The 15,609-nt window shown below is 44.7% G+C and overlaps 1 protein-coding gene across 6 annotated transcripts in view; it reads right to left on the bottom strand.

Moving 5' to 3' along the window:
* Positions 1–9,986, bottom strand: part of PRR16 (proline rich 16) — a 298,326-nt gene extending 288,340 nt beyond the window's left edge. For 2 of the 6 annotated variants that reach the window (XM_090038443.1, XM_090038447.1), the window contains exon 1: positions 9,482–9,621. Coding sequence is in view for 1 of the 6 variants with exons in the window: in XM_090038448.1 (XP_089894574.1) it covers positions 9,482–9,652 (171 nt within the window). In the remaining 5 variants the exon portion in view is untranslated. Of the gene's footprint in view, positions 1–9,481 lie in introns of all 6 variants that reach the window. The other 4 variants (XM_090038444.1, XM_090038442.1, XM_090038448.1 and 1 more) reach the window with 3 other exon arrangements.
* Between the last annotated feature and the right edge of the window lie 5,623 nt (positions 9,987–15,609).

Genomic DNA, 15,609 nt, shown 5'->3' with positions numbered 1-15,609 from the left:
GCCTGTCATAGTGGGAAACTAACCTCAATGACTAGGAACGTCTAATCTTAAATTCCTAAAACTAAAGGAATTATGTTGTTGATTTATGTTCCACCCTTCACTTTTCAAACTAGTTTTACTTTCTAGCTCTCTAGTGTTATTTTATATATTGTAAGAAGGAGCCTAGAAGTGCTTGTCGGGTACATTTAAGTCTAAATTCATGAAATTCTGAATTCAAAATGTGCTCTTTAAAACCCATTGATTTTTTAAACCTTAATAAAGGTTGCAACATGATATACCATGTTTTTAACATAGTTCTGTTTTAACTAAACAAAAAAGTGAAAGAATGTCAGTATTGCATTTTACACTGTCCATTTTGTTATTAAGTTTAACTAAAATGTTCACCGATATTCTATAAACTTAGAAAAGCTTCCCCCCTTCAGAAGAGACTAGCAAAAAAACCCAAACAAAAAAACCCACTAAAAGTATGTCAATGCTAGCCCCTAGCCAATTTTTATTTTAATATTACCTACACACCTTTTCATAATGCATAGCCATAGCCTTCTTTATGAAACTTCTGAAATCTTAAAAAGATATCCACAACACCATATACACAAAACCTTGTGCAATCTTAGAACCTAGAACGCAATCTTGCTCACATAGACAAAATTTCAACTGACAATAGGAACAGAATCACACTTTTGCTTTACTGTAGTTTTTTTCTGCCATTGTCAGCAGCACCCAGACAGCATGAAGTCTATACATTTTAGCACAGACATATGCATTCTTGTTCCGGTACTATTTTTATACGAAAACCAAATTTATACATGCTCTATTTAGCTTATGGCTGTACAATGCACAGTACTCTCAGGTAGCTTAGTATTGCATGAAAGGAACGAACGTTGCTGACAACTGTTTAGAAAACAAAATAGCTAGCATAAATTCAACAGTGCTCTTTCTTCTGTCAGGCCACTCAGTGTTAACAACTCATGCTCTGTGTATGTGCCAGGTCTTTCTTTTAACTTTATATTGTATGAAAGAAGTTACTTACTTTGGCAGCTTGATTCCAGTTAGATCAAAGCAATTTCACACAGTACCACATCAGCATTTAATGTATTCCTGATAACTCGAAAAATGTGTACCTGATGTTCAGGGCCACATATGAACTGCATAACAACTTCTTGATCCTACAAAACATACTAAGGTGAAATTCTTCCATGCGTTTGCATTTCTGTAACACTTAATGTATGAATGTTTCATATACTCCAAGCAATAAAAGGATGTTTCATATACTCCAAGCAAAATTATGATTTAACTAACTACAAAAGATACAAAGACTATAAAACAACGTGCACTTAAAATAAATATCCCTGTAAAGATTACTGCTGCTCTCATACTCAGAGAAGAACTAGAAACAGAAGCGTACTGCTATAGAGAACGGCAGATTTTGCAGCATGTAACCTAGTCACAAGACAGCTTGGTCCTAATGAAGGAATAGGGAGTATCTCTGGCTTACACAAGTGTAACACACATGAAGGCTTCAGGCTACAGTAGCAACGCAATCCATATCATTCTTTTAGCAACACATCTGGAAATATGGTTTATTTCTCTATTCATTTAGTGTGCACCTACTTAATGGTTAGAGGAGTAGTAAGAATTAAGAAGCACCTGTACCAAGTCCCTGTGTAGTATCAGTGTATAAAGCCTAATTAGCATGTGGAACCCATGGCCACAGGATGTTGTGAAGGCCAATAGTTTCACCATTTCAGAGAGAGAGAGAGAAAGAGAAAGAGGGGTATATGGAATATAAGTCCAGGGTTGGTTTAACCCTTTAGTGGGCCCCAGGCAGACAAATATATGGGCCCTTGGCCTGGTCAAGACCCCCCTCCCTACTCCAGCACTTAGGCCTGTGGGGAGCAGGGCTCAGACCACCATTAGGAAGCAGCCACAGTGGGTGGTGAAGCCAGTGGAGCACTGTTACCAAGTCGTGTGAGAAAATGACTGGCACTGCCTTTAAAAACAAGCCCAAAACAAATTCAACACATTTCAAAGAGAGAGAAGTGGGGGTGGGAGGGCCATAGGGTATGGTCAGAGTATGTATGTGGGTGGGGGGTTGTGGGGGTAGGGTGTGGGTGTAAAGGAGAGTGGGGGGTGTGAAGACCCCCCCACACATACCTCCTCCTCATGTCACAAAGCCCCCTCTACCTGCAGAAGCATCCCTCAGGGTACATGCAGGTGCCAGCACTCCATGATGCGCAGCTCCAGCTAGCGCTGCACTGTGGTGGCAAAGAGTGCACCCCCGCCAGCCACCACTCTCACACGGGGCTCCACACAGCCTATGTACAGCTCTGTGCTACCTGGGGGAAGCCATGCAGGCTGGAGCCAGCTGCCTTCCCCACCCCCTGCTTCCCAGGACCTGCATGCACGGGGGTAAGGAAGGCAGCCAGCTCTGGGCTTTTCCCAGTAGTGCAGAGCTATGCTGGGCTCTGCACAGTGCATGTACGTCAGGAGGGCTGCACTCCACGTTCCCGTCATGCAGCACTGGCCAGAGCTGCACACCCAGGCCTGCTCAGGCCACAAGTGCCCTGAAGGCTGCCACTGGTGGTGGTGGGGCTGGTGAGCTACAGGGGGAGTGTGGAGGAGCCCACCTCCCCACCCTCACACCGACACCCTGCCCCCCTGAGCTCTGTGCACCCACTGCACCTTGGACACAGTCTCCATACTCCCACCCCGCTGCAACTGCCTCCCCTACCTGGCACCCAAAGCAAGCCAGACGCAGGTGAAGGCATGCAAGTCCCTAAGTCAGCAGCCTGCCTGGAAGCTGTGTGCTAGCCAGGCCTGGCCCTTCCACGACCCCATCTTATTTCTACAACCAGGATGCACAGTTTGGGAACTGCAGTATTACAGAAAAGCCCCAAATAAGCAATCTCTAAATCAAAAAGCCCAAAAAACCACAACCCATGACTCTCTAAAAATCAAAGCAACTTTTTAAAAAAAAAGTCCACTTATTATAAGCAGACTTGGCAGCACTGGAGCAAAAGGGAAGGGAGGCTGATGGGGCCATTTGTACCATCGCCATGGAGGAAAGTTCAGGGCCCTAGGCAGTTGCCTAGTTTGCCTATGCATTAATCCAGCCCTGCATAGGTCCATCAGAGGCTATTAAACACAAAAGTTGGGGATGTAACCTACTCATGGTGAGTGGAAGGGTATGACAGGAAATGAGCTACACAGGTGCCCTGAGCTCATATACTCTTCCTCTAAAGCAAGGGCCAGCAACACACTATGGCAATTCTCTTATCAGGGCTGTGCAAAAAGGGCTGTATTGGATTTGGATTCGGCCCAAATCGGAGATAGTGATTCAATCCTTTGATTCAGATCACTGTTCCTGATTTGATTTGGCTGAATCTGAATCTGAAGATTTGATGCTGATTTGGCAAATCAGCAATTCGGACATAGGCACAGATTTAAAAGTTTTTTTCTACATACCTTGAGGTAGCAGCATGGCTTATGATCACTGCGGTGCTGGGGCACATGGAGCATCCCACAGGAGCATGGGGGGCTCTCCAGCGTACTGGGCAGCAAACCCAGAAGTGGACCAGAAGTACTTCTGGGTCTGCCGGGGAGCACGCTGGGGGCACCCCCTGCCCCCCGGCTCAGCAGTTGGCCACAGGGGGACCCCAGGTACCCCCCCCCAGACCCAGGAGGTACCAGTTGCCAAGCCGGGAGGGGTGTGGGGAGCCCCCCCCTCCACGCTCCCCAATGGACCAGAAGTGGACTTGGTCCACTTCCACGTTTGCCCCCGAGCACACCGAGGAGCCTCCCCATGCTTCTGTGGGATGCTGCATGTGCCCCAGCACATGCCTCTGCCTCTGCTACCTAGAGGTACGTAGAAAAAACATTTAAAGCTGTGTCTATGTCCAAATCGCTGAATCTGTCCTAATCTTTCCAAATCAATTCAGAGAGATTAAAGGGTCCTCTGATTCAATTTGGATTCAGAGATTCAGCCACCGAATCGAGCCAAATTGAATCAGGGACCAAGGTTTCACACACCATAACAATTATTACTTCTGTATGCTGGAATGCCATTCAAACACTTCCAGAGTGGTTTTCTAACTCCAGATCACTAAAACATATACAGAATTAACTGTTCTCTCTTTAATCCTTTCTCTGGACATAGCCTACAACTACCTGCACAGTAAAACAACAAGTTGTTGCCTGCAATGTCTTCCTTGTAGGTAAAAGTACCAGTTGTGCACAAAAATTGTGAGCTCAGAAAACAGAAGATGGTGGCATTGAAGCTAACGTATCTGCCCAAAATGCTGAATATGGAATATTCCACATAAACATGCTTATTTCACCCAAAACAACTGAACACCAGCCTTATTAGGGGAGAAGTGCAACCACATCAGTAACAGATTGGGCCATTTATTTTACTATAGCTATTAACTTTGCTGTTGCCTGAAGCACACTGTCTCTTCTTCAATTCATGTCCAAGTTTCCTATCTGATAACTTTATAGAAACTGAACATTACACTTACTTGAAGAGGGAAAGACTTATTTATGCATTCTTTCCAAAAATAAATTTTTGGAGACTTTGAAGTACTTGTAGTGGAACTAGGAAAGACAAAATCTTTCTTGGTTTATTAATTTGAAGTTCAGTATTCTCAGGTGATTAGGACATCTCTGACCTTTCAATACAAGGCAGCATCAAATATTATATAATCATTCCTTTTGAAGACCGTCAACTGAACAGTGTTCAAAATTTATGGCCTATGCAGCAGCCTGTTCACATTGTTACCAAATAGTACTTACTCTGCTAGCACTTGGGTGCATTGTGCATGTCCGTTTTGGATTGCAATGAACTTTGGCATTAGCTACAAAGCTGCTTCCTTTCAATAAAAGGCTGAAGCCTCTTCTTTTACCAATTAAATGCTATGCAAATATTTCAAATTATTTTCAGGAATTTGTTCTGAATTATAAGTTTCTCTCTATATAAAAGCATTTATCAAATGCTTCAGCAAAGCATTTCCCTGGTGCAATGAAGTGTGGGATTCCAGACTTGTGCGATAGTACCAGGAAACTTTGGAGACTGAATCTTTAGAGGTCAGTGACATTGCAAATATAAGATGAAACTTTACACACTAACTTACGCATACCCTGAAGTCATAGTTGCTATAATATCTATTCTATAATCACTACTGCCAAACAAAAACAGAAACAATGTATTACTTTTAAACTAGAGGGCATAATTGTAGTTACTCTTTGTAGGCTCCTGGCTTCTCATAACACACATCACCTAACTAGAAGTGTGCTTCCCTGATTTTTTCCCCCCCAAAAGTGGGTCTATAGAAGAGTCCATATCCAATGCTCCAGATGAAAATCTAAACCATGATATCTTGGTCCAGGTTTCGTCATCAAGTAACTTTTCAAATGACTTGGATTAAAGGACTATCCTTTTTTGGTAGCTGCTATAAGCAACAGCAACCACAGAGTTCAGCTTAAGCAATACCTTTTTCCAACATAAAATATATACTGTAGCTAGCAAACACCCTTAGTCTTTCTGTTTAACAAGATAAGAGTTTAAGTTTCCAGTTAGTTAATTGCACCCTTGGGAGGACTAGGCATATGTCAGCTAAAACTTAGTACTTGCTAGGATGTAATGTTACAAATTTCCCAGTCAATCCCTTACTGCCTGGAGTATTTTTGTGGTTACTCTAGTCTAAACATGCCTATAAATGAGGGAAAATAGGCATAAGTTTAAAGTTTGGAGCCCCAGGAACTCCTATAATAAGCATCTGTTCTCAGCCACATAGTAATTTTGCCATCTGTTTTTAAAAGAAATGTTAATAACTTCAAGGTTTGTTGCACTGGGTTTTACTAAAAGTAAATTAAGGAGGAATTTGCCTTTTTCTGAATACATTGATAATACAATATATTTCCCAGAATACGATGTAAGGGTGAGTCATAGTAATGGGCTCCCTGATTTAATATGGAAGAAACTGCAGAGAGTAGAGGGCTAAGAGGTCATTTCAAAGAGTTTTGGCATTACTTTTAGACCAATGTTTAAAATAAAACACTCTCTCACAGAAGCAAGATGTTCCCTCTTGTCTTGATTAGACAGAAGACTATTATTTTGTAAATATGGAACTATTTAGGTAGATGCTCTATTAGTCATTACAATCATTGTGTATGTTCCCAGCTTTGATTACTGAAGTAGTCCCCCTCACCTCCTTCCTTGACCTTCTAAGATACAGCTCTTACAGTGACCATTAAAAACCTCCTTGGACAAAGAACAGATGTGAATAGTTAAGTAGGTGGAGTACTGTCCTCCTAAATATAACTTTAAGGTAAAAAACTAATAACTTCACATACTTCATACCCATTATTTTGATAGTTTACTTCTGAAACACTGATTCTTTCAACTCAAGAACACACTGAATACACATGCAACCAGCAGCTACAATTCAAAACTAAACAACTGTTTGAGGAAGAAACAAATGGCCTAATGTAACACCTGTCGATCTCTATAACAGTTCAAAAGAATTCTGACCTGCCATCACAATGTGATTGAAATGCTCTTTTAAAATATAACCATGGCTAGGGAAGACTATAATAAGGTATATGTTCTGAACATCACACTCCTGAAAAAGGATTTACCCGCTTGCAGTCAGAAGAGTTACTGTAACAGGATACAGAAGTTTGTCTATAGTATATACATGGTGAGGAAAGAAAGCCAAAACATTTCTAAAATAATTCTGTGTTTGATTTACACTGCATATAGAAAAAGGTTTTACTCAAGCAGAATTAGCCAGGCTTACAACAATTTGATGTACCTGTGTTTGATACTTACCATACTTCAAAACAGTAAAAGGTGTTTAATATGGGAGGTGTCATATGTTCAACCTAACACTTATTAAATGCAGTTAAAACATAAGCAAACATTCAACCAGTTTAGTACATGTTGAGAGTCATCATGGTGTTTCAAAATTGCTCCCTTTCAGGCAAGTATTATCCAACATACTAATTTTAACCCATACTAACTTTAATAGGTTTCAGGTTTCAGCATCCCATGATTTGCAACTGTGGCAAGTGGACATTTGACTACCAACTTTAATACATCATAACATGGCAATGAATTGCAACCGTTGCAAGGTAATGTGCAACTACACCTGAACTCACATTCACCTTTTAATTGCCTACAAAACTGGCATTTCAAATATGATACTACCAGTGACAGAAATAAAAAAAAAACCAGGAAGTTTAAATCCTCTAAATGCATAGCAGTGCAACCTATATAGAGACAAAGTCAGACTTGATTTAGAGTATCTGTTATTCCCTGTTTCAAAAGAGAATACATGACATAGGTATGCTGAGAATTCTTGTGGGGATTTAGTATATACTATAAATGCTGGACAAATGGAAGTAGTCACATAGCCAACTTTCATAGACATTTCAACATAGCTACAGCACAGGATTTATTTAGGGTATGAAACCAATTCTTTAAGAAGATGTAACAGTTTGTAGCTATTTGTATATTGTGGTACACATGGCCCTTTAAAAAATAGGTATTCAGACAAAACTGCTATTCACAAGTCTTCTCATAACTTTAGGAGCTTTTAATTAAAAGGCATGAAAAGAAGTGCTTACATTTTCACACTTGCAGTTACTATTCAGGTTATACCCCCATATTACTAGAATTTACAGCTTTAACTCCACCTCTGCTTGGTAAAAAGGATTCCCGAAGTCATTTGCCCATCAGGTAAAAATAAACCCAGTTGTGTCTCACGGATGTAGCCAGCCAGAGTAGACAGGTTTGCTTAGATAAAAAACATGCCACTGTAAATGATAACAGTAACCACCAACCCAGGAGGAGAAATCTTGTTTGCTCGCTAGAGGAAAGCAGGAGCATGTGTATGTACAGATGGATTTACATTCATGGCACAGAAGCCCTTGCCTCCCTGGGTTCTGACCAACATATACTAGTGCCACACAAGCCAATTTTCTAAAAACAACGTTTAAAACTGTTCAGAGACTTCAAATAAGAACCAGACACTTTTTTCCCCCTGTTTTTCACCAAAAAATACAGAGCACACAGACAGTGACACAGTACAAAAATGAGAAGTTGTAGACACAGTGTCCACCAAGACATAAAATGATCTGGGGCTGTGTGCGCGTGGGGGCAGGGGGGGAAGGAAGGGAGGAAGAGGATTGACAGTTTCCCGTGGTGGTTATGTGGCTGGCCCAAGTGTAATTGTAGTGAACAGTGCCTGTTTTCGCTCTCCGAAAAGGCTGCACTGCATTTAACATTTCATCTGATGCTGACAAGTTAGTGATGAACAGTTTAATGCTGTAAAGTGGGTTTGGGACTAGACTAATGAATAGACCCAAGCTGAAAGCCTAGCTTCTTTCTGAAAAGGAAAGCCTTGAATTTCAAGCTGCCACCCGTGGCAGAAGTCTATTGAATAAAACTTGCTGGTTAAAAGGGGGGGGGGGGAGGGAGAATACTATCGGAGAGCAAAAGCACAGCCTGCTACACATGTCAGATCACAGAATCATAGAAAACTAGGTTTGGGAGGGGCCTTGGGAGATCATCTTGTCCAAAGGATCAGGGAACATCGGGCGCACAAATTTGGGACTTGGGTTTCGCAGCGCGTTAAAGCCAGCCATCTGTCGAGCAGTCGCGAAAGGGAGAGCTGGGGGAGGGAGAGCTGAGAAGAGCGGGGCTTTGCCGGCGGTTCTCCGCACCCAGGTCCCGCGCCATCCCCGGCACACGAGGCGGCGGGAGCTGTCCCTGGCCGGCGCCGTGACAGTGCAATGGCTTCCACGCAGGGGCAGGCCAGCAAGACAGCGGGCTCGCCTCGTGATCCCTGCGGGCTCGGCCAGCCCTCAGCTGCCCAAACCGCGACAGATGTGTTCCCCCCCCCCCCCGCGCACGCACGCACACACACGCACACACTCCAGCCCTGCCTGCTTGTAGGTGCGGGCATCCTCGGTCCCCTCTCGGGCCAGGCGGAGAGGGGGCAGCTCCACTGGCAAAGTCAGACTGGGGGGGGATACGCGCAGGTCTTTCTTTGCCCCTCTGCAGAGCTCCCCCCACCAGTGCAGCGGTCTCCGGGGGAGCTGTAGGGGTTCATCAATAGTCCCCCCGCCCCACCCCCACACCGAGATCCCCGAAATCCCAGCCGCAGAGGCAGAAGCCCGGCGGGGCAGCAGCCCTGGGAGCCGGTGGGGTGTGTGTGGGGGGTGGTCCTTGGCGAGGGGCTGCGTCTCCCCCCCGGCAGGAAAGGCGCGGAGAAGAGCCGAGCCGCAGCCTGCGGGGAGTCCGGCACATCCGAGCGAGGGGCGCGTGGGGCTTCTCCCTCCCGCCTGCCGCGCGGCGGAGACACTAGTTGATCCCCCAGTGCCCGGCCCGGCCCGGCGAGCACTTGTCGGGGCTACCCGCGCCCCGGGCAGGAGGGCCGTGGGGTGGTCCTGCCCTTGCCCCCCCACTCCCAGCTCTCACCTCCTTGAGCTCCTTGGCCACGTCTTTGAGGTCCCCCAGGACTAACTCCAGGTCCTCCACGATGATCTTGATCTGCTCCTTCACCTTGGCCTTGGCGGCGGCGGGCTGCCCCGCGCCGGGCGAGGAGGAGGAGGACGAGGAGGAGGTGGTCCCCTTGGACTTGGCGGACATGCTGCGGGGCCGAGGCCGGGGCGGCGGCGGGCGAGGCAGGTCAGGCGCGCTGGGCGCCCCGGGCCCCGTCCCTCGGGCTGCCGCCGGCTGCCTGGCCGCGCATGGCGGGCGCGGGGCCGCCGCCGCTCTCCGCCGGGCGCCGGCACTGTGGCGCTGCCATCAACTCCACGGGAACTGCGCGGAGCGACCGGGCTGCAGCCGGGCGGGCGCCGCGCCTGCGCCTCCCTCCCCGGCCGCAAGCAAGCGGGCAGCCCCTGCCTCCAGCCCGCTGCGCCCCGCGGGACCCGGCGGCTCCTAGCGCGGGGCACCGGGGGGATTGCTTCACCCCCCCACCCCAAACTTTCTCATCTTTTCCAGCGCCGCCGCGGGGAGCAGTCCTGCACGGCCCGCCCCCGGGGGTGCCTTGTGTGCGGGGGGGCGGGGGGGATGTGCTGGTAGAGGAGGGCAAGGGGCTGGCAACTCCGCCCGCCCGCCCGGCCCCGGCTGAGGCGAGGACCAGCCGCCGCCTCCTGCTGGCGGGAGCTCACGTGGGGGATGCTCGCGGCTCTGCGACAAAATGGGGACCCCCCCCATCCACACGAGATTGGGAGCCCCTCCCACCCTCCCCCACACGAGATGGGGACCCCCGCACAAAATGGGGACCCCCCACACACACGACGGGGAGCCTCCCCACACAGGAGGCGTACCCCCCCACACACTGGTGCCAGGGGCAGGGGGCACCACAGGGGGACCTGTGAAAGCGGAGGGAGGAGCACCCTCGGGGCAGTCCCTGGCAGAGCTCCCGGGAGAGTTTGGGGATTTTTATTTATTTGTGCTTCCTGCTGGTCCAGGACGATGTTTCGGTCCAAGACCGAGTCCCAGCTGCTCCCGCCCACCCTGGGCCTTTCTCCCAGCTTGGGGACCCGTACAGATCTCCCTGGAGGCCGGGGAGCATCATCTTATGTCCTCCGTTCGGACGACATGATGCCGCCCCGCTCCCGCTCCCGCTCCGGGTCCGAGTCCCCTCCCTTCCCCCAAGGGGACGTGGACGTGCCCGCGGGCGCCGGGGCTGCGGAGCAGGTGAAGCTCGAGCCACCTTCTCCTTCCTCGCGACGCCGCCTGGAGCCCCTCTGGTTACTTCCGAGAAACAGGCAGGCTCACTCCGCACAGGGCTGGCTCCTGGCTTGCTTCAGCACTGAGGTTGCGGGGGCTGGAAGGGGAAGAGATTGTCAGATCCCGCTCACCTCTAGTGGCTTTTCAACTCACTGCAAGAAAAAGACAGCGTGGCCCAGGCTGGGGACTGGCATCGGGCATTTCCAGCTCAGAACAACCAGGAGAAGCCAAAGAGCCCAGCCCTGCTCACAGGATCCCCCGGGGTCTTTGCCACTGGCTTTGAATCTTGAATGCTGCTGTTCCTGGACTTGTGTCTTCCAGGGTGTTCGTGCCCCAAAGCTTGCAAAGAACTTTTTTCTAACTAGTTTGTTGGTCTAGTAAAAGATATCCTAGCTACCCAAAGAACCTTGACTGCCTCTGTTCCTGGGGGATCTCTTTTGGCAGGTAGAGACGTTTTCACTGAGCGAGGGGAAAGAGCTGAGCGGCTGCAGTGCATTTAAAATCTCACCTGATGCTGACAAGTTAGTGATGAACAGTTTCATGCTGTAAAGCGCGTTTGGGACCAAACCAGTGAATAGAGCCAGGCTGAAAGCCTAGCTTCTTTCTGAAAAGGAAAGCCTTTCCAGAGTGAAAGGCAAGCTCAGTCTGCCAAAACTTTGTGTCCTCCTTCAGGTAAAACTCCCCTTGGAGGACTTGGCTCAAACGGTCTCATAGTTTATCTGCTAATACTGAGAAAAGACTTGAGAGAATATTTGAGTTGGTTTAATAAAAGATATCAGATTTACCCAAAGAACCTTGTCTGCCTGTGTCCTTAGAGGCACCCCTACACCCCTGAATACTGAGAAAAGTATTTTTCAAAGACATTCACTGGAGCTTTTAAATTTCACTAGGGCTCCCTTCACACCCTTTCCATTAACTTTTCTTAAAGCCTTTAGGCAAATAATAGTTTCAGCTAACCCACTCAGCATCCGAGTGAAATAGTTTTCAGTTAACCCACTCAGATGTTCAAAGAGGGAATTGGAAAACCGATGGTGATGATAATGCTAATAGCAGTAATAATAATAATTGGTGCTATTATCATAGTTATTGTTGTTAATACCATTTACAATAATAATAGCACCAATTATTATTATTATTGTTGTTGTTATTGCTTATCCAATATGGAAAGAGAAACAATATCATATGGCTTGGTATGACTTGGTACCCTTTGGCAACAGTTTGAATTTCAGATCAGCAAATTGGTGGGGGTGTCGAGAGAACAAACCCACAAGCTGTTGAATAGTTTCAAATAATTAATTTGAAAGATACATTTGAGTATCTTTCTATGTGTATACTTGCCATGAACAGAGGAGAGGCACAATTCATCAAAAGCCATTAATCAAGCTATTCATGCAGAAACTAGTGTGTATCCAGCTTATAATTACCATAAAAAGTCTCTGTAGTTACAAACAAGTTTACAGCTAGGGACAGATCAGTTGGCTTTTTGCTGACAGATTCTCTCTGATAATGACTAAAACTACATTTCAGGGAAGGCATAAACTTCCTTTCAACTAATTGTAAGTTACTGTGTTATTACACAGTAGGTTTAAAGTAAGTTCCCTCCTGAATGCAGCTGGAGATGATCAAAATGACAACTCTAGCTCTTTAGTCCTGAGTTCCTTATAACTCGTCCCAGTTTTGGTTAACCTAATTCATTCTATAATTTGCAATTCATTTTCACCTAATGCCTTCTTAATTATATACATGTTAAGTCATATTGATCCCTATGGGACATCTTGGCATTAAACATTTCTGTCCCAAGTGGTAAAAATTTCTTTCTGCTTTGCCTCTTTAAACCAGTTTTGAGCCATGACAACATTTTACCTTTAACATCATTGTTACAAAGCTCTGTATTGGACACTTTGCCTAAATATCTTTGAAAATGGAAACTATATCATCTACTTCTTCTATCTTTTTCTTTACTACTTATTAACTCTTTCAAATAATTTTAAATTAGAAGCACACCATTAAACCTCACAGAGACTGCGGTGGTTTGTCCTAATTTTTTTTGTAATCTTGTGTTTATTCTTTACCTACAATGATTTATTATTTATTTTTCTGGTTGGATGGTTAAAGTTCAGTGCTATGTAACTCAATAAACTAGTCTTAGAATCTTTTCAGAAAAATGCATATATTGCTAGTCCTTATCTCAATTATACATGACACGGTTTTTGTTTTTCTTTGGTTTGATGGGGGGGGGGTTGCTTTGTTTTGTTTTGTGGGTTGGTTTTTGGGGGGTTTTTGGTTTAATAAATTACACACTTATGTAGTGGCTACATTATAATTCCTTCTAAACTCTCAGACGAATGTCATTTGGTCTAAGAGATTTATTGCAGCTTAATCTCTCAGGTTTTTCTGTTACTTCTGTGAGATCTCTTTCTACTAGTACTCCATTTTATTACCTATAAATCATATTCATCCACCAGCTTCTGAGAAGAAAGTTCATTTCTTGTTTTTCTTTGCTTTGTTACCTTTTAACCCTAGTGATTTAACAAACCTACTGACAGCCAGATTGTCATAGGGCCTTGAGAGGGTGAATTAGATTACAGGACACTGAAGAAGCCTCCAAAAAACTCCATCTCCTTAGGAGGCCCATACAAAGGTCAATTATAATAGCAGTCCCTGCCATCTGGGAGAAGGTGGAAATAGACAGGGTCCTGGCCTTTTCTTGCTGTTCTGGCACATGGATCACAGTTGGTGGTCCATACACAGCACTGTCTCTACTTGTGTACTCTAAAGGCCTAGGCAGCTCTACTACAACCCCCACATACAGGGATTTGTGCTAACTGACTCATTCACAGGTTTCCTAAGAAGCATATGTTGGGGTTTTTTTTCCCTCTAGCAAGATTTTCCTTAAAACTTTAATTTCCCACGTAAAACTTAGCTCACAGAGTTTTGTCCTTGCTTCATACTGAAAAAAAACCCAAATAAAACACCAATTAAATGAATGGTTAGTGAAGGCTTGTGGCACTCAGCCATGCCACAGCCAGCTGTGATCTATTAAAGCTCACAAGTTAGACCGGGTTGGGTCTGATCAGTAATTGGATAGGACATATCTGAGGAAAAAAACTCAAGATGCTGCAAGAATTCTGGTGAGTCACTCTATGGCACTTTTCTTTTGGAGGAAAACTTGATCAAACATCTCAGCATCCTGTAGCATAAAACTAATTGAAAATAAAATATGATTCATGAATAAGAACAAGTATAATTGGCTTTCCTTATGAAGTTGTAATTGATTGACACTATTCAAGCAGTCAGTCATGGGTGATGGTGAAAACATTCAGGAACAACACCACAAATTTTGCTAGAATACGAGTTGGACAATTCATATAGAAACTTAAGCACAAGTTATTTACTATTTGTTGTTTGCCATTTTTAGTTCTCCTCATGGAGTGCTCATACAGCATGTGATTTACATAATCAGTCATACACAGTGTAGGGTCAATGCAGACATTTTCCAAATGACATATAGCTGCTGGGCAGAGTTGTAGCTAGGAGATTGTTTCTCCTCATTAATATATTTTGGCTTTTTTCTTTGTAACGTTCATTTCATTGGCTTCATCCATCTCCCAAAGCATCACACATTAAGCATGATTAAAGGGGCAGTTCTGAAATTTTTTTTTCCTGAAAAGAGGTGCTGCTTCTGGTTCTTAAAAGCCTGTCAGATGCCTGGCACCTCAGAGTAAAATTGATCAAGAATGCATTTTTTCCCCAGGTCAGACTGGCAAGGACCATAGGGCTTTTTATCTTCTCCTGTAGTGTAGACATGGAAAAATTATATGCTATCTAATGAAATTTCCCAAATTCCCTTTAATTGGATAAGGAATTATTTCCCAAATTTACTGAGCCTAACATTATGCTGTTGAAATTAGGACAGCCATTATGTCCCACACCAAGCTGGCTACATTTTTGTGGAAGTCCTAAATGAAACGATAGAAAACAATAAGATGGTATCACACAATAAAATCACTTTTAGATGTCACAGTATGATCTTATATCTTTAAAACAAGAAAAAGCCCAAGGACAAAAGTTAACCCTTAAAAAAAATTAGGACTTTTACCTATGTGGATTTGCTCAAGAAATTGAGCAAATGTGTATAAAGTGCATTTTATTTCCTATCATTTTAAAATATTTTGAAAGTCATTAAAAATTATTAAAATTACTATGTAATATCACCTTCCACATGAACTTCAGTTCACATATTTGACCACCCAAACATACTCACCAAATCATTACATCACTGGATTCTATGTACATTCTAATTTATAACCAAATGGACTTCACAAACCCAATTCCAGTTACATTCCTCATGAATATTTGCATGTTGACGAAGACTGTATTGGATTATTTGTACAGAAAAAAGTCTGATGACAGAGTTAAGACTCTCTACGGTCTTAATTCTGGGTGCTAGGTGGATGACATCACGTCCAGGGTCTGCATTAGAAGTAAAACTAATATTTGTGTGGCATCTGAGTACAGCTTGGGTTTCACAACATTTGTCAAGAAAAAAGTTCATTTAATAGGTTGGCCTAGGTTAACAGGTTTATGTGAGAATTTCTCCCCTTAAACTGCGTATCTGTGCCTCTTCTCCTCCAGTTCACCAGTGTAGGCTGTACATCGTCACACTAATGACCCTTTCTTATTAAGTCTCTGGATCGGGATGCTGTCTCTCAAGGCTTTTCTTACCCTGATGATATTCAGAAAGGTTGGTATAGGTGCAGTAAAGATGAGGGATATTGGTAAGCTTGGAAACAGGAAGAGAGCTAAACTAAGGAGTTTACCAAACATAGCTTCAGTAAGCTTAAGTCCACCTTGAAGACACAGTC

The sequence above is a fragment of the Crocodylus siamensis genome, chromosome 3, assembly GCF_052110815.1.
Source record: "Crocodylus siamensis isolate JL-2025a chromosome 3, ASM5211081v1, whole genome shotgun sequence".
NCBI lineage: Eukaryota > Metazoa > Chordata > Crocodylia > Crocodylidae > Crocodylus > Crocodylus siamensis.
This window is presented reverse-complemented; position numbering and strand designations above follow the sequence as displayed.